General features: G+C 53.6%; 1 protein-coding gene across 1 annotated transcript in view; it reads left to right on the top strand.

The window, feature by feature from the left end:
* The window catches only part of PREX1 (phosphatidylinositol-3,4,5-trisphosphate dependent Rac exchange factor 1), a 177191-nt gene that overhangs the window by 113899 nt on the left and 48423 nt on the right, over positions 1-14869 (top strand). Inside the window, exons 8-13 of the mRNA XM_059407188.1 lie at positions 407-525; positions 2405-2554; positions 4640-4787; positions 12209-12309; positions 13652-13755; positions 13949-13998. Coding sequence (XP_059263171.1) covers positions 407-525; positions 2405-2554; positions 4640-4787; positions 12209-12309; positions 13652-13755; positions 13949-13998 — 672 coding nt within the window. The remainder of the gene's footprint in view (positions 1-406; positions 526-2404; positions 2555-4639; positions 4788-12208; positions 12310-13651; positions 13756-13948; positions 13999-14869) is intronic.

The following is a 14869-nucleotide window of genomic DNA, read 5'->3' as shown; positions in this document are numbered from 1 at the left end:
GAGGGCATGAGTGGTGGGCAGGGGGATGTGGATGGTTGCGTGGACTGCCTACTTCGGGCACGCTTCTTCTCTGGTCTGATTTGAGTCGGTACCCTCTGTTAGACACTCTGAGAGCCCCTACCGACCTTATCGCCAAGAGGAATGAACTTCTGCTGCTTCTGGTTAGTTTCTCATCAAAGTTAACTGTTAGCTGTGGCTCTGTGAGGTCAGCAAGGCCTATTTTCCAAATGGAGGAACTGTACCTTGGAATGGGGAAGAGACTTGTTGAAGTCACCCAGCCACCAGCCGAAAACCCACGCTCCTGCCATCTCTGGGCGCCCTTCCAGATTACTGCTCTGCTTGCCTTTGCTCTTCCGAGCCCCGTTGGGTGAGACATAGGGGTTGTTGATGCGCCCCTGTCTTTCAGGGTCACCGGGAGCAAGAAATCCACCAAGAGGACCAAGTCCATCAATGGCTCCCTCTACATCTTTAGGGGTCGAATCAACACTGAGGTCATGGAGGTGGAGAATGTGGAAGACGGGACAGGTAGGCCCTTGCCCCAAGGCCCACCTGACCCCCGCCCCACCTGCTCCGTGGCACAGTCTCTGTTTCAGTTTTTTCTTTTCTCTTCTTTTCTTTTTTAGCGGTTGGGAGGGGCACAGGGAGAGAGACAATCGTAACAGGCTTACGTGCTGGGCTTGGAGCCCCTTGTGGGGCTTGATCTCATGACCCTGAAATCATAACCTGAGCGGAAATCTAGAGTCTGGTGTTTAACTGACTGAGCCATCCAGATGCCTCTTGGTTTTTTCTTTTATTTGAAATGTAACCTCCCTAAGAGAAGTATCTAAAACATATGCACATCGAGTGAACACCTTGGTTGTCATCATTCAATTAAGTCAGTAAGTAGAACGCTGCATGCACCCCGAGAGCTCCTCATAGACCCCTCTTTGGCCACAGCACCTCCTGCCCCCTAAAGTAACTGTCCAAATTGTATGATGACCATTTTCTTGCTTTTTTTTAAAAAACATTTTTCTCCGGCGCCTGGGTGGCTCAGTGGGTTAAGCCGCTGCCTTCGGCTCAGGTCATGATCTCAGAGTCCTGGGATCGAGTCCCGCATCGGGCTCTCTGCTCAGCGGAGAGCCTGCTTCCCTTTCTCTCTCTCTGCCTGCCTCTCCATCTACTTGTGATTTCTCTCTGTCAAATAAATAAATAAAATCTTTAAAAAAAAAAAAAAACAAAAAACAAACAAACAAAAAAACCCACTGATTTAAAAAACATTTTTCTCTCCCAAGTATGCATTAGTAAACATCTTTTCTTTTTTTTTTTAAGATTTATTTATTTATTTGACAGAGAGATCACAAGTAGGCAGAGAGGCAGGCAGAGAAGGGGAAGCAGGCTCCTACCAAGCAGAGAGCCAGATGTGGGGCTCGATTCCAGGACCCCGAGATCACGACCTGAGCTGAAGGCAGAGGCCTAACCCACTGAGCCACCCAAGTGTCCCTGCATTAGTAAACATTCTAATGAAAATTTGTTTCAAAACTTTCTTTAAATAGGTATATCATTATATGCATACTAAGTGGGTCTAAATATATACATGTAGTTACATAGATATTGTTTTATGAATCTATTTAAAGGGTTGTAAGATACTGTGTGTTCTTTTGCATCTGGCTTTATGCTTCTGCCTGGAGGGGTCTGCAGGGTGTTGGTCCCCTCTGCTGTGTAATGCTCTTATTCTGCCGTTGGTGATAGACATTTGGGTCATTTCTGCTGTTGGCTATTATGAACGGTGAGGCAGTGAGCAGTCTTGTGTGAACCTCTTTGTGTATGTGCCCTTGAGCTTGGCGAGGGCAGAAGTTCCTAAGTGGTTTTGAGACATAGACTTCTTCGGCAGTGTCACAAAACCTATGGACCCCTCCTTGGATTTAGGGTATGGACAGCTTCTACTTTCCTGGAAAACGACAGCCCGTTTTCAAAGAGGTTGGCCAGTCCCCATCCCAGCCAGTGGTGTGTAAGGGCCCTGAACTTGGCATTGTTGGCCTTGCACTAGTTTTAAGTAGCCCCAGTGTCCGGATGAGATGGGCAGGGAGGCTGGGATGTATTCCCAGGCTCCAGGACTCCTGCATTTGTACCCAGACTGTGGGGTCCTGAAGCCCCTGTAATTGGTGTGTGTGTGTGTGGCGGGGCGGGGGGTGTCTTTGTTTGCAGATCTTCTGTTCTTCGCAGAGAATAGAGAGGAGAGGGAGTGAGTGTTTGAAGAGTTGCGAGTTCAGCTCTCAGACCCTGATCCTGCTGATGGCCCTGCCCCCTGTTTTTCTGGAGTGAGATGTGCTGATCCCATGACCTTACTTTCAAGCGAGTAGTGGGGAATGTTCAGAGTTGTAGGCTGAGTCTGGGCTGACCCACCTTTGCCTTCTGCCTCTGCCAGCGGATTACCACAGCAATGGCTACACTGTCACCAACGGCTGGAAGATACACAACACGGCCAAAAACAAGTGGTTCGTCTGCATGGCCAAGACCGCGGAGGAGAAGCAGAAGTGGCTGGACGCCATCATCCGTGAGCGGGAGCAGCGCGAGAGTGAGTATGCCCTCTCCTGGGCCTCCAGCTCTGGGGGGCTGTCCTGGGATCCTGGGGTATGTATGGCTTCCGCTAGGCTGGTCACTTCTGCCGAGGGAGGACTGTGTCCAGGGAAGGGGCCTAGGCTACAGGACGCGGGTCACTAAAGGGGCAGAGAGCTTTGGGACTTAGAACTTGGTGGTATCTTGGGTCACCTGAGGGCATCTGGTAGTGCCCATTTAATAGATGGGGTGACTAAGACCCAGTGGAAGGGACTTGCCCAAGGGTCAGGGGTCATATGGTTGGTCACCCTGGTTCTTGGTACCCTTCACCCTTGTGGGCTGGTAGCTGAGACATTCCCTCCCTGCCTCTCTCTCCCCCACCGGTCTGTTACCTTCAGCTGGGCTTCTTTGTGCTTAAGGCTCGGAGTCTGCCTCTGGGAGGAGGCTCCTTGGGGGTTGCTTACTAACTGTGGTCCCAGATCTCTCTGGGCCCAGGCTCCCCGGAGGCCCTTGCATAAGTCGTGCGGGGCTGGTTATGGTAGGGACCTGGGTTGTTGTACAGAGGTCTGGGAAAAGGGATATGTGCTATGTCTGGGGGTAAATTACTTCAGTTTCCCAGATCTCAGTGATGCCGTCTGATAAATGGGGATAAAAGTTCCTACTGCACAGGGTTGTAATGGTGCTAAATGCAGTTTGGATTTGACCATGCTTGGTAAATTTGACACGTGATCCTAAAAACCCTGCCTACCCCCCCCCCCCACCTTTGCAAAGGAGGAAACAGAGGCACAGTTATTTCTGTATCTGCAGCCTTCTACTTGGGTGTGTCATAGGACCCTCACACTTTCCCTGTCTAACCAGAACTCCTAATTTCCACCATCTCCCCGCCCCAAAGCTGGAGGTTCCCCATCTTAGTACCTTGTTCCTCCCTTTGCCTGATGCCTCAGTTTGCGACTCTTGGTCCCATCCCTGATTTCTGCCCACTCCCCAGATCCAGTATATGGAGTCCCTTTACTTCCACCAAATCTGCCCACTTCCCTTTCCCCGCCACATCCATCTGTGAGCAAGTCACCGCCATCTCTCAGGACTATGGGCCCTGCAGGGCTGGATCCCTTGTTTTTCCTTTTCTTTAGAGAAGCTAGATTTTAAGTTTTCAGGTGATATTTCTTGATTTTAAATTTTGTATGAAAAATGATGCAGGTGGCTTTAAGCCAAGCTACTGAAACTGGCCCCTGGTCGGCAAGCTTGTGAGCTCTGAAACTGGTCGGGGCTGGGTGTGTGCCCAGGATGGGGGGTGGGGTTCAGGGGTGTGGACTGGCCTGGGTGTGGCTGATCCGTGTCTCTGTGGTTAGAATGGGGGCCTGTGGTCCACGTAGGGTATATGTGGTCACAAGGAAGGTGTGGCCTCAGTGGGCCTCAGTCCTTAGAATCGGGTGTTGTCCAAACTGTGACCTCAGGGCTGGGTTTCCAGGGGGTGGTGCGTGGATCATGAGCACAGATGTGGAGCCAAACTTTCTGGGTTGAAATCCTGGTTCTGCCACTTCTAGTTGGGTGAACTTAGATAGCTTCATTCCTCTGGGCCTCCATTTCTTTATTTGTGAAGGGGGTTCCACAGGTTTCTTGAGGATTAAGGGGCACATAGTAGGTGCTTCCAGCATTTTCTCTTGTTATTTGTCATTGCTGTTGTCAGGAGCGGACAGGGTCCAAGCAGAAAACGTAGCCAGGAATCGAGTCAGGGTTCTCTGTTTGTTGTCTAAAGAAATGGGCAAATTTTTATCCCTGGTTGGAAGGAAGAACTCAGTAGGCTTTCTGATAACCTCTGAATTTGGAAACCCACGCTCATGTTGAAGGGTTGAATGAGCTTGACTGCCTGTTACCCTGGAACTTAACCTCTCTGGGCCTCGGCTTTGCCGTCTGTGAAATGGGGGAACCAGCCGCTCCTACAAGGTTGTGCAGGGAGTCACTGGCAGGTGCCTGGAGCAGGGGCTGGCACTCTATGAGGGCTCTGTACGTGACCCCGGTGGGGGCTTCCAGGAACTGCGGGCCTGCCCCCCTCTGCTCCCCAGGGCTGATGCTTGCCTGGGTGCTGACTGTGCTCCCTCCGTAGGCCTGAAGCTGGGCATGGAGCGGGACGCCTACGTCATGATTGCGGAGAAGGGAGAGAAGCTTTACCACATGATGATGAACAAGAAGGTGAACTTGATCAAGGACCGTCGGAGAAAACTGAGCACCGTCCCCAAGTGCTTCCTCGGCAAGTGAGTGGTCCCAGCTGGGCCTCCGTGGGGCTCTCGCGTTGGTCCCAGGCAGCCGGTGCGCCAGAGTATGCCTGCCTGGCTCTTCTCCAGGAGCCCTGGGGGGCAGAGCCACTAAAGCACCCCGAGTCCTCATTTAACAGACCTCAGGAGCCAAGAAGGATTAGTGGGGGCCCCATATCGGGTCTTTCAAATGTTTCCTTCCAAATTCGCCGCAGAATGTACATTTTATGCTGTCACCGGTGCACACATCCTGTAGCATATGACTGAAGCCAGTTTCACAGAACTTACCATGCTGGGCATGCTCTGAAAGTATTTGTGTCTTTTCTGTTCTGTTTTCTATTCTGTCTTGTCCTTTGCGTGTTATTCGTTTCTTCTAAGAAATGATGTGAAGCCAGATGGTGGCATTGATTTCACACAGTCCTGATGGGTGGCCCGCCATGGATTGGGACGCTGCCCCCACACTCACAACAGGACCCCCTATAGACAGCACAAGCAAAGAGGTTCTGAACACAGGGAGGGCACGTGGGAGTTGCCGGAAGCGCCGCAGAGCAGACGTGGGTCTTGGCATCAGTCCGCGTGGGCTGCTGTCACCACGCATTGCACACTGAGCAGCCCAACAGAAACTAACTGCCTCGCAGGCCTGGAGACTGGAAGTCTGAGACCAGGGCGTGAGCAGGGCTGGTGTCCCGTGAGACCGTCCTGCCTGGGTGTGAGGGCAACGGGGGGAGGCTCCTGGAAGCTTTCAGGATTTGAGGGCCTCCGACGTCTCTGGGAAATACATTCCTTCCCAATAATAAAACATTTCTCCCCTTGCCCCCATTTTATAACCAAGGATCAAAGGGGTCAGAGCACTGGTGTGTCTTAAACCCAGAGACAAATTCACAGTCTCACCAAAATTGCCAGGCTTTGGGCCACCCTGCCTTGAGCTCAACGCGGTGGTGGACGCAGAGGGTGCCAACCTCACAGAGCCTGTGGTTCTGCCAGGGAGAAGGAAGTTGGCCTGGGAGGCAGCGACTTTATTTGGAACGTATTGACTAATAACCCATCCACTTCCCAAAAGCTTTGAAAAGCCCTCGGATATAAGCGTCTGTGTTCTGATCTTGCCTCAGACCAGGGGAGAGGTGATTTGGACAAAGGCAGCCCCCATGGTAAAGGTGGGGGAAGTGGTTGCGTTGTGGATCATTTTGAAAGTGACCACATTTGCTGGTTGGGTGAGAAAACAGTTGAGGATTGTGAGCCCTTGGAAGGCTGGAGTTGCCACTGCTGTGAAGGGGAAGGAGACGGATGGAAGAGCAGGTTTTGGGGGGGGTGGCTCCTCTAGGACGGGTACCCTTGGGACTCTTAGACACCTGGATGGAGAGGTTGACTTGTTAGCTGGTTATAGATCTTGACTTGGGGAGAGAAGACTGGGTTAGAGAAGTAATTGCGGGGCATATGGGCATTTTAATTTTTTTTTTTTAAGATTTTATTTGACAGAGAGAGAGAGAGAGATCACAAATAGGCACAGAGGTATGCAGAGAGAGGGGGGAAGCAGGCTTCCTGCTGAGCAGAGAGCCCGATGTGGGGCTTGATCCTAGGACCCTGAGATCATGATCTGAGCTGAAGGCAGAGGCTTAACTCACTAAGCTACCCAGGCACCCCTAATTTTTTTTTTTTTAAGGCTTTATTCATTTATTTGAGAGACAGCACAAGCTGAGGGGAAAGGCAGAGGGAGAGGGAGAAGCAGACTCCCTGCTGAATAGGGAGCCTGATGTGGGACTTGATCCCAGGACCCCAAGATCATCATGACCTGAGCTGAAGGCCGATGCTTCACCGACTGAACCACCCAGGTGCCATCAGAACATTTTGATGGTTTTTAAAGCCATAAGACTGAAATCTGCAAGGGGACATGTGGGGAGAGCAGAGGCAGGTACTGGACCTTGGGGCTGGCGTCGGGAGGAAGGAGCCCAAGAGGGAGCAAGCAAAGAGGCAGGAGGCACCCGGGGCGAGTGTGGCATCCTGGAAGCTAGGCAAAGATGCAGACACAGGGCCCAGCGGCAGCCAGGTTTGGACAGCGAAGCTGGAAATGCCCAGAGGACGTTCAAGGGCCAGCGTTGACCTGCCTCTTCGGAGACCAGGTGTGGAGCTGGGGCTGAGCTCCTTGGTCACAGCTGGGGTCTTATGGTGGAAGGGGCAGCAGGCAGGAGATTTGGGGGGTGGCTGGGCTCCTAAGCAGTGGCTGGGGGCTGCCCTGGGTCAGGGGTGCCCTGTTGCCACCCCAGCTGTGAGCTCCGGGAGGGTGTATGGAGAGAAGTCTGGGCCCCAGACTTGCGGGAGGCGAGGCAGGGGCGGCTTGGCTCGTCTCCATCAGCTGGTCTTTAATCCCTGGACAGACAGGAGGTTTTTCTCTCTGAAGGGGTCTTACTTCCACCCTGGGTCAGACGACCTCTCCGCCTCCTGCCAAGCCCCTTGGGGAGCTCAGTGCAGCCGGATGGGATAACCTGCCCATGATTAGAGTCTCAGCAGAGTGTTCTGTCTCTTCAGGAAGGATTAGGGAGATTTCTTTTACCGCCTCTTTGAAACAGGGCCAGGATTGAAGCTTGTTTTATAATCATCGGGGCCCTAAGGACCAGACTTCCTACAAAAGATTGTTCTAATAAAGCTCTTCTCTCTGCATAGCTCTTTGCCCAGCCCTAGGGCCCGTGACCTTCCTCCTTCCCCGCCAGGGCTCAGCTCCCAAGTCTCCTGCAGGAGCATCCTTGGTCCCTTCAGGTGGAAGAGACCTGTAGCCACCAAGACGTTAATTATCTCCCTTTCTCTACTCCAGACACTGGCAGGTGGCTCTGCCTCTTAACCCACATACAACGGTGTGGGGAAGGTCACTGCCATCATCCCCGTTGTAAGGGTAAGAGAATTGAGGCACAGAGAGGGAAGAGGTCCTGTACAAGGTCACCCAGCCACAAGTGGGGGATCGGGATTTGAATCCAGGACTCTCTCCCACCACACTCTGCTGCACGTATCCATTTATATTTCTGTTCGGCACATTTTGTTTTTCCTTGGTAGTTCCTTTCTCCATATCCATCTGCACTACGAGAAGGGGAATCCATGAATACAAAACATGTCTGATTTATCTTTATAACTTCCGAGGGTTGGGCTTTGAGTCAGCCTTGGACACAAGCCCTGGTTCCCCCACCTTTAAGCTCTGTGACTGTGGGCAAGTTTCTTAACCTCTCTGAGCTTCAGTAAAGGACCAGTTAATGGGAAATAGTCAAATATGCCTCACAGGATTATCAGAGGCTTCAGTGAGAAAAATGCTTGTGACATGCTGGGCACAGTGCTGGCAGGAGTGATGGGAATGTGTGTCGGGGTGGCCTGTTTCTGCCCTGCTCAGAGACAGAGCTCACGAAGAAGATCAAGGAATAAAATCTGGGTGTTTGCGTGGAGGCATCATGGGAGGGACAAGGCGTTGGGCAGACAGAATCGATTCATTCCTGCATCCATGTGTTTCATTCAGTGTTTCTTGAGCCCTTATGGTGTGCCAGCAGGAACAGGACAGACAAGCCCCCTTCCTCGTGGAGATGACTGTCCATGGGGGGAGCTGGAAAACACACAAGGAGACAAACAACAGCACAGAGGGGATTTTCGCCAGCCGGCGGATGTTGTAAGAAGTGAGTTAGGTTGATGTTAAGGAGGTGAGGAAACAGGGTGCGGTTTCAGCCAGGATGGTCAGGGAGAGCTTCGCAGGAGAGGTGATGTTTTAACCAAGCTCTAGATAATAAGCAGGAGCTGATCATGAGAAGATCTGGGGGAACAGCATTCCTGGCAGAGGGAACAGCAGGTGCAAGAGCCCCACAGCTGGAACGAGCTTTGAGTAATTGAGGAACAGCCAGGCCAGTGTGGCTAGAGTGAGGGCGTGGCCAAGGGGCTCTATCAGGCAGGTAAGGGAGGTGGGGGGCTTGGGTTTTATTCTGCGTGCTCTGGGAAGCTGTTCAGAGTCTAAGCAGAAGGGTAAGAGGAGGATGAGCTCATCACATCGGCTCTTGGTGGAGGAACTGGCAGAGGTATGAGAACTCACGGGTTAAATGTAGTGGTGTGACTGGCAGGGGCAGTCAGGGAAGGCTTCCCGGAAGAAGAATGCCTTTGGCTTCCACTTTGTCTGAGGTTAGATATCATTCATTGATTGGTGTCTGCTGTTACAGACGCTCTGAGGTGGGAGGGGCCTCACTGTCTCACCCACCTGCGTGCTCAGGTGCAGGGTGTCCGAGGATAAGAGCCAGTCAGTCGTGATTTGTCAGACATGGCTTCAGGAAGCTTCTACAGGAGTTCTTCAGGAAGCAACTTTAGGCAGTGGAGTTACAGGGACAGGCAGAAAACCTCCAGTCCTGCCCTCGTGGAGGAGACAGGTGAGAACAAGGGAACTGCCGGTGGTCAGTGGCACATTGGGCCTCAGCTCCGGGGACTGTCCTGGGGCGACGGCAAAGACACCTGTGTATCCCCTGTGCCTAGCGTTGGGCCTGGCCTGTGGTGGTGATTCTAGGGGTCAGGAAGGAAGGAGGGCTGAAGCTGGGCACATGCAAACTCAGCCAGTGCCCCCTTGCCTGAGTCCCAGACTCCCCACCAACCTCGGCTGACCATCTCTCTCTCTCTCTGTGTCTCCAGCTCAGTGCTCTGAGTTACATCTCTGAAAGGCTGGCTCTTGCCACTCATTGTACCCTACGTCCTGGTTGGGTAGATTGCAGATTGCTGGTTTCCTAACCTTTTTTCTCACTCAGGGCCTTTGTATGTGCTGAGCCCCCCTGCCTGGAATACCCTTCTTTGTGCCTCGGCAGAGGCAGACGGTGCCCCACTGACCTCGTGCAGTTCATGCATGTGTTTTATGGGGGCTCCACGGGGCTTTCAGGGAAGTTTGGACGATATGCCAACATGGAGCAATTAGGAGATTCCCCAGGAAGTGCTGAATTTCCAGCTTCTCTTGGAAAGTAGGATGCTTTAGTCTTCCCAGCTGTATGGTGGGGTGGCTGGCATCTTCAGGAGTGCCCCTGGCTAGTGCCACCGAGCCTCAACCTGGCCCCGCCTCCTCCCTTTTTTTTTTTTTTTGGAAAGAAAGAGAGTGAGAGGGGGAAGGGAGGGGTGAAGGGAGAGGGAGAATCTCCAGCAGGTCCATGCCCCGCGCAGATCCCGTCACGGGGCTCAATCTCACAGCCCTGTGATCATGACCGGAGGCGAAATCAAGAGTTGGAGGCTTCACCAACTGAGCCACTCTGGTGCCTCCAGCCTGACCCTTCTGTTCCTTTGCAAGAGCTCGAGGGCCCTGCGTTACAGACGAGTTTTATCTGGTTTTGCACACTGGATCCCTCCTTGAGATTTCATATGATGTGAAGGTTCACCTGCGGAATCCAGAAGGCCCCTGAGTGAACCACTTGTCAGAACGGCTATACTGAGACCCAGAGAGGAACAGGGTGTTGCCCAAATTGCCCAGCAAGCTGCGAACCTTCCTTGTTGCTCTAAAAGGGGTTAAGACTCAGCTTAGGGCCAAAACTTGGGGTCACAGTTGCTCTTCTCTGGGGCTGCCTTTCTCCGCCCCTAGCAGAAGACACCGGGACACTGCCGGCCCCCCATCTGGCCACAGGGCTGCTGGTCGGTGCCAGAGGCGGCCCCCGATGGGACAGCTGGTGGGCAGCCAGAGGCCCAGTGTCCAGCTTCCGAGAGTGGGCGCTCAACATCTGTTTGCCTCCCTCCGCGGCTGGCAGCTTTCCCCTGTCTCTGAATCTGGGGACTTTGAGAATGAAATTGGGGGGGGGAGTGGAGGACCTAGAACAATCTCTTCCCCACCTGGGGCTCCCTTGCCCCTCTTTCCCTCCTCCTGCTTGGGCTGCACCTGGGGCTCTCTGAATGCCTCAGCTCACCCACTACCTCCACACGGCAGGCTTTGCTCTGCCAAACACCGGGAAGCTAAAAATAGTCTTGCCCCCTCTGGCCATGTAATTGGAGGCGGGACAGCTGGTTTCGATAAGCAGGAGAGCTCTGTGCTCTGGCCAGCTGCCACCTGCTTTCATTGAACACAGATTGCCTCCGTGGAAACAGCCCGGTTGCCGGCTCTCCCTTTTCCTGCTGACTTTGAGTGGGCTGAGCTCTGCACTGAGCCTGAGTGCGCCTCCAGGAGCAGGGCAGTGGGGTCTGGCTGAGCCTCTACCCCACTGGGTAGTCACGTTGGATCTGCCTGATTTCATCGGGCTCGTGAGCCTTTCTTTCTCCCAGAGACCTTCCTGCCAACCCTAGAACATTCCTTCTTGTTTGATGGTTTATTCTTTCATGTGTTCAAGAAGTAATTATTGAGGTCTACTGTGCTTTAGGCCCTCCTCTAGGTCTGGGGATAGGGCTGTGAATCAGACCAACAGAAGTCCGTGTCAGCGTGGAGGTTACTTTCTGGTGGGGCAGACGGCTGATAAACACATACAGAAATCTGTAACAGTACAATTTCAGACAAGGATAAGTGCTCAAAAGAAAGCAAAACTAAGAGATGTAAGGATTGTGTGGAGTGCTTGGTGAGAAGGAAGAACTTAACATGAAGGGCTGGGGGAGAGGATTTCCAGGCAGAGGGAACAGCAAGTGCCAAGGCCCCGAGGTAGGTAGGAGTCTGATCTTTTTGAAGAAGCAGAAGATGGTGGGTATGGCTAAAACATAAGTGAAAGGTAGAGGAGATGCGATTGGTAAGGATGGCGGCTCACGTGGGGCATTGCCATTGTGAAAGCAGAGTTTGGGTCTTTTTCTGAGAGTAAGGGGAAAGCCCCACTGGAGAGTTTGACGAGGAGAATGACATGATCTGATCACCATGAGCTCTCTTGACTCTCCACAGTCGTCTTTTTTGGCTCTTATTTCTTCCTGCCTGTCTATTTCTTCTTTCCTTCTGCTCATCCGTTCATGTTGCCATCCATCATCTGTCCCCCAACCCATCTGCCCGGGTCTCTCTCCATTTAGTGTCTTCCCATCCCCCCTATTCTCCCCTCCACCCACCTGCCCACTGGTCTTTCCAACTACCTACCCATTTGTCTATCAGGTCATCCATTCATCTACCTTCCTGTTCACTTACCTCCCCACCCAGGTGTGCATCCGCCCATCCTCCCTAACTTGCTCCCCCCACCCCCATCCACCCATCGACCCTTCTTCCTTCCCTCTTATCCATCCGTCCATCCATGCACCCATCCAGGGCACCTGAGTCAGGGCTGGGGGTCTGGTCACACCCACTCCTCTGCCACTGGTCCTAGGGAAAAGCACAGCGTCTCAGCACAACCCCCAGGGCTGTGGGCTCCCAAGCCTTGCTTTCCTGTGGGACGTTCTAGCGCTCCCTCGCAGGAGTGGGTAGGGCCAAGCTGGTCCCATGCTGGTCTCTGTGTTCCCAAACCTGGCGAGTTTCTCTCAACTGTGTCTTGTGTTCCTGGCAGTGAGTTTGTTACCTGGCTCCTGGAAATTGGTGAAATCAGCAAGACGGAAGAAGGCGTGAACTTGGGCCAGGCCTTGTTGGAGAATGGTATAATCCACCATGGTGAGTGGGGGCTGGGCCTGGGTGGGCCGGGGAAGGGTGTACGGTTAGGGGGTTGGAGGGAGGCACAGGTCAGACCCCAGCAGTGCTGCGCTACCCCTAACGCAGGGGCTGTCGCTACCCGTCTCTGTAGCTGCCCCATTGTCCCGGGCACAGCATAGTCTTGGGCCGCAGATGCCCTTCTACATCTGTTCACGGGGCTGGAGAGCCCTATACTCACCTGGGACACCAGCAAAGCAGGGACACCACAAGAAGTTCCTTCAAAAAAGAGCAAGAGCCATTTATGTTTTTGTCATTCAGTCAGTATTGACTGAGTGCATCCTACAAGCCAGGCACTGTGCACACAGCAGAGAACAGGCCAGAAGAAAATGTCTTTGTGGGGCCGATGTTCTAGTCAGAGGGGGTAGGTGGTAAAGAAAAGAAGTAAGACCTGTGTATGCAGATGGCGCTCAGTGCTGTACAAGGGGGCGTGGGGAGAGAAAGCAAGGGGGTGGTTGGACGGCCTCTCTGAGAAGGTGCCCGAGAGGTCGAGGAGCCGAGAGCACTGGGGCTCTAGGCTGAGGGTCCAGCAGGTGCAGAGCACCCTCCGCCCCAGGAGCGGAAGCCATGTGTCCTGGGACCTGCCAGGTGGCCGGTGCTGCCATGGGAGGCGGCGTGGGTGCTGCTAGGAGATGTGGGTGGGTACGGGGCTGAGCATTGTGTGGAAGGGGTGAGGTTCAGGACTGCCCGAGGGACCGTGGGGTCTTCGGCTTTTGCTCGGAGCGCAGTCGGAAGCTGCTGCCAAGTGCCGAGGTGAGGGGAGCCATGCTGAGGCTCAGACCTGTGCGGGGTCCCTCTGGCCGCCATGTCCGCAGTGGCCTCTTGTGCCAGGGACAGCAGTGGGGGGCCTGGCAGGGGGCTGTGATGTTCCAGATGGGAGATGACCCGATGGCTTGGAGCAGGGTGGGACGCAGAGTCAGACTGTTACTGTTCTGAAGACAGAGCCTCCAGGATCTGCTAATGGATCCACAGTGGGGAGGGCTGGAAAGAAGCACTAAGGGCGCCCAAGGCCATCGTATAGAGAGGGTACCATAAATCCCCACTGTGTGGTCTCACACCCCAGCACCCACAGTCCCAACACATGCTTTGGCGACCAGGTACCAAGGAGGTGCTGGGCCAGGTGGGTCCCAACGCAGGCTGGGTCAGGGCATTTCTGGGCCTCTCGGGAGACCTGGTTTCCGCAGAGGAGTGAAGGTGGAGGGGTTCAGCGAAATCGCGTGTGGCACAGAGCCTGGCCGAGTGCAGGGCGATGAAGGGTGGGCGCGGGCGGTGGGCCCGTCCTCACTGGACCCCTGGGTCTCTCCAGTGTCTGACAAGCACCAGTTTAAGAACGAGCAGGTGATGTACCGCTTCCGTTATGACGATGGCACCTACAAGGCCCGGAGTGAGCTGGAGGACATCATGTCCAAGGTAGGGATGCCGCCCGACCCCACAGCCCTGACCCCACGATCACTGCAGAGCAGGCCTGCACCCCAGTGGCCTGTGCTCTTCCTCCTCCCCCACCCGCCTGCTCTGTGCGGGGAGCCACGTCTCCCAGCAGCCCAGACTTGGAGGCTCCTGAAGGATGTGGCCTGATCCCAGACCCTGCCTTTTTCTCTTTCAGGGCGTGAGGCTTTACTGCCGCCTTCACAGCCTCTACACCCCTGTAATCAAGTAAGTTACTCTCCCGGCTCTAGTTTCACCTCTGCTTCTTCTCAGCTGTGTGGCCTTGGGCTAGTCACTGAACCTCTCTGAGCCTGTCTCCTTCTCCATCAAATGGGCTAATCGTCCCATCTACCCTTCATGTTTGTCCTTAGGGCTGAGTGAGTCACTCTGTGGGAGACACTGCAGTGTGGTGGTGAAGGGTGTCCGTTCTGAGGCCAGTTTGGGTCTCAGCTGCTGGTGACCAGCTGTGTGACTTTGGGCAGAGTTACTAAGCCTCCTGGTGCCTCAACATTTTGCTCTGTGGAATGGGGATGATAACAAGATCCACTTCAGGGCCTTTGCACTTGCTGTTCCCTCTGCCTAGAATGCTTTTCCATTATCAATCAGCATATTTACAACCTCACTTCCTTCAAATGTCTCCAAATCTAAGGGGCCTCCCCTTCTCACTTCTCAAAGGCTCCGTGTCTGGTGTGCACTGTTCTCCTTACTTCACTCTGGCCTTTCTTCTTGAAACTTGATAGTGGTTGACGTGTTATGTATTTATTCCTTATTGATTTGCTGACTTTCTTCCCCACTGGACTGTACACTCACCAAGGGCAGGGAGTCTGCTCACTGCTATGTCCCCAGACCCTTGGCCAGCCCCCAGAGCGCTGCTGTCCTAGAGCCCTTTCCATACTGGTAGCCAGGCCCCGTGTCTGTGGGGTCCAGTACAGTAGCTGTGAGTCATGTGTGGCTTTCAAACCCTTGAGATGGAGGAATGTGATTTTAGGTCTGCTTTAATATTCACGGATGGATAAATGGGGACGTATTGGAGAGTGCAGAGTAGCCACCCGTGCATGTTTGTTGCGTGAATGTTGGAAGGTAATTAACCTCTTTGGCC

The sequence above is a fragment of the Mustela nigripes genome, chromosome 7, assembly GCF_022355385.1.
Source record: "Mustela nigripes isolate SB6536 chromosome 7, MUSNIG.SB6536, whole genome shotgun sequence".
Classification (NCBI taxonomy): domain Eukaryota; kingdom Metazoa; phylum Chordata; class Mammalia; order Carnivora; family Mustelidae; genus Mustela; species Mustela nigripes.
Note: the sequence above shows the minus strand (reverse complement) of the source record. Positions and strands in the feature narration are given on the sequence as shown.